Source organism: Leptinotarsa decemlineata, unplaced genomic scaffold (assembly GCF_025532065.1).
Source record: "Leptinotarsa decemlineata unplaced genomic scaffold, Ldec_3_MD MMD2_tig00000026_RagTag_RagTag, whole genome shotgun sequence".
NCBI lineage: Eukaryota > Metazoa > Arthropoda > Insecta > Coleoptera > Chrysomelidae > Leptinotarsa > Leptinotarsa decemlineata.
Genome location: NW_027412539.1, coordinates 2,447,856 through 2,457,811, shown reverse-complemented (window position 1 = coordinate 2,457,811; position 9,956 = coordinate 2,447,856). Strand labels below are relative to the sequence as shown.

Genomic DNA, 9,956 nt, shown 5'->3' with positions numbered 1-9,956 from the left:
ATAAGATAGTAGGATAGCCTTACGAGGATATCTTTTGACGAGGAGGACACCATCAATAGATGGCGTAGCTTGAATTTGAAAGATGGCGCCAAACTAATTCTATAAAGATATGGCATTGGATGCAGATGTTCCATCATGAGGTATTCTACGTAGGCAGAGGCGTAGGTAGTTTTTAAATTTGACCCATTCCACACATCGAATGGTGTGAAAGGGTGTTTTGACATTTTTTTATAACTTGGTGGTTTGAGATAAACGGTTTTGATTTTTCAAAAAGGGTTTTTTTGAAAATTGGTTCGAGGATTGTGAATCTAATGTCAAAGTTTTGTGACTCAAATAAAATGGAAATGGATATAGGAATGACGAATAAATATTTTTGGATTTTGAATAAATATTTGGATAAAGGAATATCCATAAACTCAAGATGTCTGACGAATTCCTTGGTTTGTTTTCCGATTCTATTCAAAATCGATAAAATTAATTGGGTTTTTGAGAGCAGATGAAGAAAGTCTCCCACAGATATTGTTTTCGTAAGTGAGAGAACGATAAAAGCCTTGAAAGGGCAGTGAAATAAGTAAGCAAGGCAATAATTGCAGCTTACGAGGCGAACTGTCCGGAGAAAACAAGGCAACAATTAAAAAAAAACAGTCTGGTGGAACAAACACTTAGAAATCCTCAGAAGGATTTCTAAGTGTTTGTTCCACTTTGTTAGCTTTAACAAAGCTAAAATCAACCAAGACTGGGCGGAATACAAGGCTACACTCACACAGTATAATAAAGAAATTAGAAAGGCTAAGAGGCAATCGTGGAGGAAATTTTGTGAAGAGGTAATGGATACCCCCACTTGTTCGAGAACCCACAAAGTAGGTACTATAAACCAGGTAGGGTTCCTAAAAAAGGACGATGATACCTACACAACAACATTTGGGGAAAGCATAGAAATGCTCATCAAGGCACACTTTCTGGCCGCAACAATTCTAAAAGGCCCAGTGGCAGTGTACTGTCCGCAAAGCAAGCCGAATAGGCCGAATGCTTTGGACTGGACACTAGCTACTGAGATAACAAGGCCAAATAGAATTAGGTGGGCTATAAGTAAATTCCAGCCATATAAATCTCCAGGAGAGGACGGAATATATCCCATCCTACTTCAAAAGGGGCAGGAATCACTGATTTCATACTTATGTAGAATATATAAGGCTTGCATAGCTATGAGTACATAACGAATGAGTGGCAAAAAGGCAGAGTCATCTACATACCCAAGATAGGGAAGGTAAACGATATGACGCCTAAGTCATACCGACCAATTAGTCTAGGGTCTTTTCTGCTCAAAACACTGGAAAGACTGATATATAGATACATAAGAGATGAGGTATTATCAATAAACCCTCTCAACGAACGCCAATATGCGTACCAGCTAGGTAAGTCAACAGATCTGGCATTAGATGATCTTAACAGGCTACTAACAAAATCCTTAGAGAATAAGGAGCTAGATAGCCATGGCAACATTCATCGACATCGAGGGTGCCTTGGCATTTATCCACTTACACAGGAGGGGTCCAACCCTCCTGTGTAAGTGGATAAATGCCAGTCTGGAAACAAGGGTAATCATATCATCCATAGGCGAAACCACAGTCATAGCTAAAACTGGCAATGGGTGGCCACAAGGAGGGGTGTTATCGCCCCTACTGTGGGCTAGTGGACGAACTACTAGGCTAAAATCCAAAGGCATGCATTGTTTAGGATATGCCGATGACCTCGCGATTATCGCAAGAAGCAAATTCGCAAGAACTGTCTCGGAGCACAAACGGCTCTAAACATAATAACTAAATGGTGCCAGGAGGAGAAACTAACAGTTAATCCTCTCAAAACTACACTAGTAGTTTTTACAAAAAAGAAAGTACTCAGAGGGCTGAAGCCACCAATACTGCTCGGGGTAGAAATTCCAATTCCTCCACAAGAGGCAAAATACTTGGGAGTCATTTTTGACCACAAGTCGACATGGAATCAACACCTACATAAAATAATCTAAAAAAGCACGATAGCCTTCAACTTGTGTAGAAGGATGTGCAGAAAAAATTGGGGTTTACTACCAAAAATGACCATATGGCTATATACCAGGGTTATCTTACCTATGATAGCATATGACTCGGTGGTATGGTGGCCAAAGACTTAGCAGGCTGGGGCGATTCGAAGGCTAAGTGGCATTCAAAGGCAAGCTTGCCTGGCTGCCACGGGCGCTATGAGAACCACCCCAACAGTCGCATTAGAAGTCTTGCTGAACCTAACGCCACTACATCTATATATTCACGGGGAAGCCAGGTCAGTCATCAGTAGACTGACCAGAGGGCAATTGCCTATAAGCATGCTGCACGGTAAGAGGTACAACGAGCTAAACAAAGAGTTGGAAAACGACCTCATAATGGGAATGCCATCGGATGAGATGCTTCCCCAGTACAGTTTCGGAAAAAACTTCAAAACAAATATAACAGGCAGAGAGTCATGGAAGGGAGGACCTCCAATAAATGCAGAGGTTGCGTGTTACACAGAAGGCTCAAAAACTGAAGAAGGTGTAGGAGCAGGAATCTATATAACTAAACCAAAGACAAAAGTCTCACTAAGCTTAGGTAAAAAAGTGACGATATTCCAGGCAGAAACGGCAGCAATACGTCACTGCGCAGAAGAGTTACTAAGGCAAGAGTTTAAGGGAAAGACTATTGCAATATACTCTGATAGCCAAGCAGCTATAAAAGCAATTAACTCCATGCAAGTCAATTCCAAACTGGTCTGGAACTGCCTAGAAATGCTACAAGAACTAGGTAGTCAAAAGAGACTGTCATTGGCCTGGGTACCAGGCCACACAGGATACAAGGGCAACGAAGAGGCTGATTCATTAGCACGAGAAGGAGCACGACGCTTCCCCATTGGCCCAGAACCCTTTTGTGGTACAGCAAAAGCGCTGCGAAAAACTTGTAACAGCAACTGGAAGGAAAAACAATCTCAAAAATGGTGGAATAAGGCGCGGGGTATGAGACAGGCCCAAGAGTTCATTAAAGAGCCATCGCCAAAATTCACGGAGTACCTACTAAGTCTGAATAGGCGATCAACTAGAGTTCTGGTCGGGCTATTGACGGGACACTGTAGACTCAACAAACACATGAACAACATCGGACTGGCAGACACAGCTCTATGAAGGCTTTGTCAAGAGGATGAGGAAACCTCCGTACACATACTATGCTATTGCGAAGGTCTGTCAAGGATAAGGTTTGCAACATTAGGAGAGGAAAAATCACAACCCTCTCAATATATGGGGAACTTGAGGTCTGGCCTATGGAGTCTAGTTACAAGGACGGGCCTAGACAAGGAACTCTAGGATACATGAGGGCACACCTGCAAAGGTCGCAGTGTAGTGGCTATTCAGCACAGAAGCCCCATATTAATCTAATCTAATCTAAGTGAGAGAAATGTATAGATATTCAATGGGTGTGTAAACGGTTGCCGTCCTGTTGAAATATTATCGCGGAAGGCGAGTCGAATGATATGAAATATCGTAAGTGAAGAGGCTGAGTACCTTTACTCAGCTCCTTAGCTATACGGGGACTGGGGGAAACATTATTATTATCATGTTATCATTAATAACATATTAGGTAATGATCATATTGCATTGTTATACGGTTCTGAGGTAGTTATATATAAAGTTTCTTTAAAGTCGATCGAAAAATTTGTACCGAAGAGAAAAACCATCATTATTACATTATTATAATATTCTTAAAACTACAGGAATGTTTTTTATTCACTCAAAATTATTTTTCCAGCTACGCATTTTCGATTGAGAAATCGGAATTTTCCAATTTAAACTACGAAATGAATTTTTTTAAAGAAAAAAAAAGTTCGTCTCATTCAATTTTGATTGACAGTCGCCCGCCTCCTAATAAAAGCCATAGAAGGTTATACTGCCCGGTCCGACAGACAGCTAAAATGTGACGTGACAGAAAACTTTACCTGAATCCACCATTTAGAAATTGAATTCATTAGTTCCTCAAAATAATTATATTTGATTGAGATGGCGCCTCAGCACGGGCTATTTTCATGGCAAAAATATCAAGAACGAACGTCAAAGTACTAGATGGCGCGCAAAATTGCTTCAAACGCTTTTATCACAGGCGCTGTCTTACTATCCTTTTATCTTTATACTATACTGCGATATATAGAAGAAAAGGCGATGAGGCAATGGACGAAGTGTTCTAGTTGTCCTCATATATCCAAGAAGGCAGAAGAAAAAGAACTAATTTTCACCAGAGCAGACAAAGGCAACAGCATAGTACTTATGTCTGAGTAAACAACAATACGATTCAAAAATGCAAGAAAATATAGAACATTTAGACACCACAATGTTGAAAAAAGACCCCACAAAATCCTACACACTCCAACTGAAGAGAAATCTTGAATATGATACATTCCTTTTCCCCACTTGCACTTGTTATTGAATGCTATATCCTTCCATGGTGATTTGGCAAAACAGACTAAATAATTGACAACTAATTTGACAGATGTTGCTTCAACAAGATGGCCGTTATAATTGTCAAAGTTCGGGAGTCCCTGTTGGAAAACCCTAAATTAATATTAAATTTTTTCAATTGATTTTTTAAATTTATACGCAAAATTTATGAAAACGACAAGTTACTGATTGATTTATCTTTGTTTATTTTCCAAGTTGTGAAAGGCTAAAACTCGAATAAACAGTAAGACGTACTGAGTTCCCCACATAAAATATCTATTAAAGAATAAATGCAATGTTATGAGAGTAACGTATCAATTTTCTCAAAAAAAAATCGAAAATTTAATATGAGGAATGCAACTTCGCTAGCTGCATCGAATGATTCATTGGGTGTTTAAGTAAATAGGTGAATAAAAATTGAGAAACCAGTTAAAATATTTCGTTTTTCCAAATAATTTCTGCAAGAATCGTGAGAACCCAATTCGGTGGCGATTATTACCGCACATTTTTGTAATAAAAAAATTTCGTTGGCCCATAATAGAGTTTTGTGCGTGTATAACAGTGAGAAATATATATATATAGTAATCAAAAAGCACGTCTTGACTAACTGATCTGGATATCCCTAATAAAAATAGTTGAATAGATAGTTTTTTCGCTAGGTAGTCAATATATCCATAGTCCAGGAATATTAGTCCGACTATCGCAGACTAATTTTTTTTTTACATATTAATTGAAAATATCTCGATCTCTATGGGTTTTATGCTATTTGTATTCATGATGAATATTATAGGGGATTGAATTGAATTTTTGTTTGAACATTTTTTTAAAATCTTGAATCATTTCCGAAACAGAGGGCAGAGCACGCGCAGTGTTTAACTATTTGGAGCAGGGGTCTCCAAACTTTGAAGCCTTCGGGCCATAATGATTTTTTCAGTTTGTTCCAAGGACCAATTTCTGCCCTTAACTATATTTTTAGACTAGGATAGTCGCAAAGTGCGTGACCTGAGCAAACTTACGCTTTTTTTGCATTTCAATAATTATTGTGTATTGTGACACTTATCGACATCTAGTGGCGAGTAGTGGTACTATGTACTATCTTTTTCAGCTTCCCGCTAGGTGGCATTAGGCGTAATTAAATATTTAGAATTATTGCGTTGGTTCGAGAAAGTTCTGGTTCTAGCTAGTGTATTCCGATCACCTCGAGATGGCAGTAATAATTGCATATAAAAAAGCTAGCGGCGCAACTGCGAGTTAGTCTGCGTAGGAAAGGCGAAGGAAGCGAAACTGTCTATTGTGAAATAAAGTAATACCCGTCAATAAAAGTATTTTGATTTGACTTATTGTTTTTATGTGTGATTTGTTAGTATGGAAAAGAAGCGAAAAATCGACAGTGAATGCAGAACGTTCCAAGAAAAATGGAACTTTCAGTATTTTGTGATTGAGTCCAGTAATAAGGCGCTATGTTTAATTTGTAATGAAACCATAGCTGTTTTCAAAGACTATAACATTAAACGGCACTATGAATCGAAACATCTTCAAAGTTACTACAAGTATATAGAAAGTTTGCGGAAGGAAAAATTTTAAGCTTTGAAACGCGGACTCAAATCGCAGCAATCTTTGTTTACCAAAGCGAATACTGAACAAGAGTCTGCAACTCGCGCCAGCTTTCGTGTGGCTCTTGAAATCGGAAAACGTGGCAAACCATTCACCGATGGAGAAATGATAAAAGAATGCTTGATTGCAGTAGCCGAAGAAATATGCCCTAAAAAGGTAAATTTATTTAAAAGTGTCAGTTTGTCAGCAAACACCTTGGCTCGGAGGGTGCAAGACATCGCAGAAAATATATCATCTCAACTGTCTGACAAAAATGGACATCATGAGTGGTTTTCTCTAGCATTGGATGAGTCAACGGATGTGTCAGATACTGCTCAGGTGTTGATTTTTATTCGCGGAGTAGATAAAAGCTATGAAGTGTATGAAGAACTTCTTGATATTGATAGTATTCACGGCACGACAACTGGGGCAGATATTTTCAAGGGAGTTGAAAATACCTTTAATAAAAATAACCTTCGATGGAGAAATTTGAAATCTATAACAACTGATGGAGGCAAATATATGTATGGTAAAAATAAAGGAGTGGTTGCACTTGTGTCAAAGGCTGTAGAAAATGATGGTGGTTCAAAACCATTAGTCTTACATTGTATCATTCAACAACAGTCCTTGTGCGGAAAATGTTTGGATATGTCTGAAGTTCTAAAACCAGTCATATCAGTTGTTAACTTCATCAGATCCACTGGGCTGAATCACCGACAATTCCGCGAGTTTATTCAACAGATTGGAGAAAATGATTTACCATATCATACTGCCGTACGCTGGCTCAGTTGCGGAAAAGTCCTTAAGCGCTTTTTTGAACTTCGAGCAGAGATCGAAATTACTTTAAATGAGGAGTAGCGCCCTTTTGCCGATTTAGAAAATAGTGAATGGATGTGGAAGTTAGTCTTCTATGTCGATTTGACAAATCATATGAACGAACTGAATTTGAGATTGCAAGGAGACAATCAGCTTCTCCCTGATTTATACACCAATATCAAATCCTTCAGGCAGAAAATAATACTATTTCATTCACAATTACGTAAAAAATGTTTCACACATTTTGAAACATGAGAAATATTCAGCCACACTACAGAGACTGAATTTCCCGTCAATTTTGCAATTTTGCTTTGAAGATAAATTTTGATACTCGTTTTTCAGATTTTGATGTCATTGCGAATGAAATTAATCTTTTTCAAAATCCTTTTGATTCTGACATTGAAACCCTGGCTCCGGAAGTCCAAATGGAAATTATTGATTTACGGTGCAGTGATATGCTTAAGAACAAATATCAAAATTCATCTTTGTTGGAATTTTATAAGAGTCTTCCACTGGAACAATTTGATAATTTGCATAAATTTGCTCTCGTGGGTTGTTTTCTGTTTTTGGTACTACTCACTTGTGTGAGAAAACGTTTTCCAAGATGAAGTACACAAAGAATGTTTACAGATCTCAATTAACCGATGAGCATCTTAAATCTCTTTTGATAATTGGTATAAGTAAAATTGATCCACAACTACAAAGTATTGTCGGTGGAAAATCACAATTACATAAATCTCATTAGTGTTTTTGTTTTACTGTGATTCATTTCAATTATTTGTTGGTTATTAATATGCTTAAACTTAGATACTTAAGTTAGGTTTTCTTTGTCATCATTTCTGTCGTTGAGTTTTACCTTGTGAATAAAACCGAGTAATTAACATTCAGTGTTTTCTTCTTCAACTTATCACAGCAATAGTAACAACAATTAGGTAATCATTGGCTGTCGCGGGCCAGATTGATGACAGTAAATCATTGGCTGTCACGGGCCGGATTGATGACACTGGCGGGCCGGATTTGGCCCGCGGGTCGTAGTTTGGAGACCCCTGATTTAGAGTATCACTCAGGTCAAACTGTAGTCCCGATAAAAACACGCCATATTAGGTCCATGAATATTGATGAATATATTTTTCTAAATAATTTGAATCCCTTATTAATCCCTTATGAATCCCTCAATAAAAACATAAAATCAATGTAGTAGCGGAGAACTTCTCTCCTTTCAAAAACATACGAAGTTTGTTTCGGCGAAACCACAGCTGTACCTATCACCCAAGAAAAATGTCTATCAAATGGAAATAATAAAAAAGCTAATTGATATGCTTATTGAAAAATTACAAGCAATTAATATTACAACAAAACAGGTCAGAGATGATGCGGATGTTCTTGTTATTGAAACAGCTATTGATAAATCTAAACGTCAAAAAATGCTGTTATAAGAGAAAATATAGATTATCTTGTCATTTCAATTAGGCGTGTACCCTATCTCATCATCAAAAAATTTTCTTCAAAAAAGTTGGCAAAGAAAATGTAAAAATTGAAATATAGTCTTCCGAAAGATTTCATAAGTATACTCGTTCTAAAAAACACATATTGTTTCTTCACGCAATAAGTGGCTGTGACACGACTTTTGTGCTCTTCAGAAAAGGAAAAAAACCTTTGTAAAAACATTCGGGAAACTCACGAATTGCTGCAGCATTTGAAGAAGAAAACTGTCCGATACAATCATTATTTGTAGTGGGAATCTTGTTGGACCTCAATGCTTCAAAATCTGAGGACTGTATCGATCGTCTTCGCTATGCACAGCTCATACAGTTAACAAAACTGAATATACCTGTGCAGTTATCAAATCTTCCACCAACGAGTACAGCAGCTCACCAACATTTCAACCATGTTTATTATCTTAGTTAGGGCATGATTTTTTGTGAGCCACAATAAACCCTTACGGGTTGCGGTGGATGGTCGAATTCTCTTTGGACCTAATCTAGTGCATGATTTAGAACCCCAGAATTCGGGTTGAACACATTATTCTGCAACTGCAAGAATGCTTGTGGTTCGTGGGATGCATGCAGGAAAGCAGAGTTGCAGTGCTCTTTAGCTTACTGCCAGTGTAATAGGCAAGCTTGTCTTAATGCTTCACCTCAGAGTAATATCAATAAAGACCTTACTTTTGACCTCAAAATCCTGGAAGAACTGGAGACAAATGTCGTTGAAGATGAGAATACAGAGGGATTTGAAATTTTACAGCGACTGGAAGACGACGATGATGAAGAAGAAGAAAATTGAAATTAGAACTTGTAGTTCTTATTATTATTACATTTTTCAAATTTCAATGTTCATGCACGCGTAGTGCCCTATATCTCGAAAATGGTCGAAAATATAAAAAATGTGTTGACAAAAGTTGTAGAGAATTCAATCCTCTACAATATTTATAATACACATGAAACCCATAGGAAACGAGTTATTTGCAATAAAATGTATAAAATATCGATTTTTTTATCTTTGACCTTGGAATATCTGAAGACGCGGACATCTTAAGATAAGTAAGTTCCGAGACAGTTCATAGCTAACTATCTCTCATTCCGAGGTGAAACCCCTAATATTCCTGGTGTATCAATCAATTTCAGGGAATGCTTCAGGTTAACATCTATCAAACTCATATTTATGAAATTTGGATCAGAGTAACGTGAAGTAGTTTCGTCTGCGAATAAAACACCAATGATCTGATGACGGTTTGAAAAATGACCGGTTGTCGACTCCTCAAAAACGACCATCCTTTGAAATGAAATTTCTGAGGATTAACCAGGTCTTGTCTTAAAACATGTATTTTAGTGGTGGTTTCATCACTAGGGCCAACCAACCGATTACCGAATGACTAAGTACCTATCTGAAGGTATTATTGAAAAAGAAATGTAATAGAGTGGACCTGAGACTAAATCTTGAGGTACTCCCAACACTCCCATAATACTCCCAGTTTTTTTTATAATGACACATAATGAAATACAATTGACAATCCTGTTCAAATTGCATTGAATTGAAAATCTTTATTGATCAGTTT

The 9,956-nt window shown here is 37.6% G+C and overlaps 1 protein-coding gene across 1 annotated transcript; it reads left to right on the top strand.

Moving 5' to 3' along the window:
• Positions 1–2,382: 2,382 nt before the first annotated feature.
• On the top strand, positions 2,383–3,347 carry LOC141480936 (ribonuclease H-like). Its single transcript, XM_074171685.1, has one exon. The coding sequence runs from the start codon at positions 2,417–2,419 to the stop codon at positions 3,185–3,187; it is 771 nt and encodes a 256-aa protein (XP_074027786.1). The 5' UTR covers positions 2,383–2,416; the 3' UTR covers positions 3,188–3,347.
• The last annotated feature ends 6,609 nt before the right edge of the window (positions 3,348–9,956 follow it).

What these genes read in the sequence shown, in the direction of transcription:
- LOC141480936 (XM_074171685.1), top strand. Translation starts at nt 2,417, where the DNA reads ATGGGAATGCCATCGGATGAGATGCTTCCCCAGTACAGTTTCGGAAAA.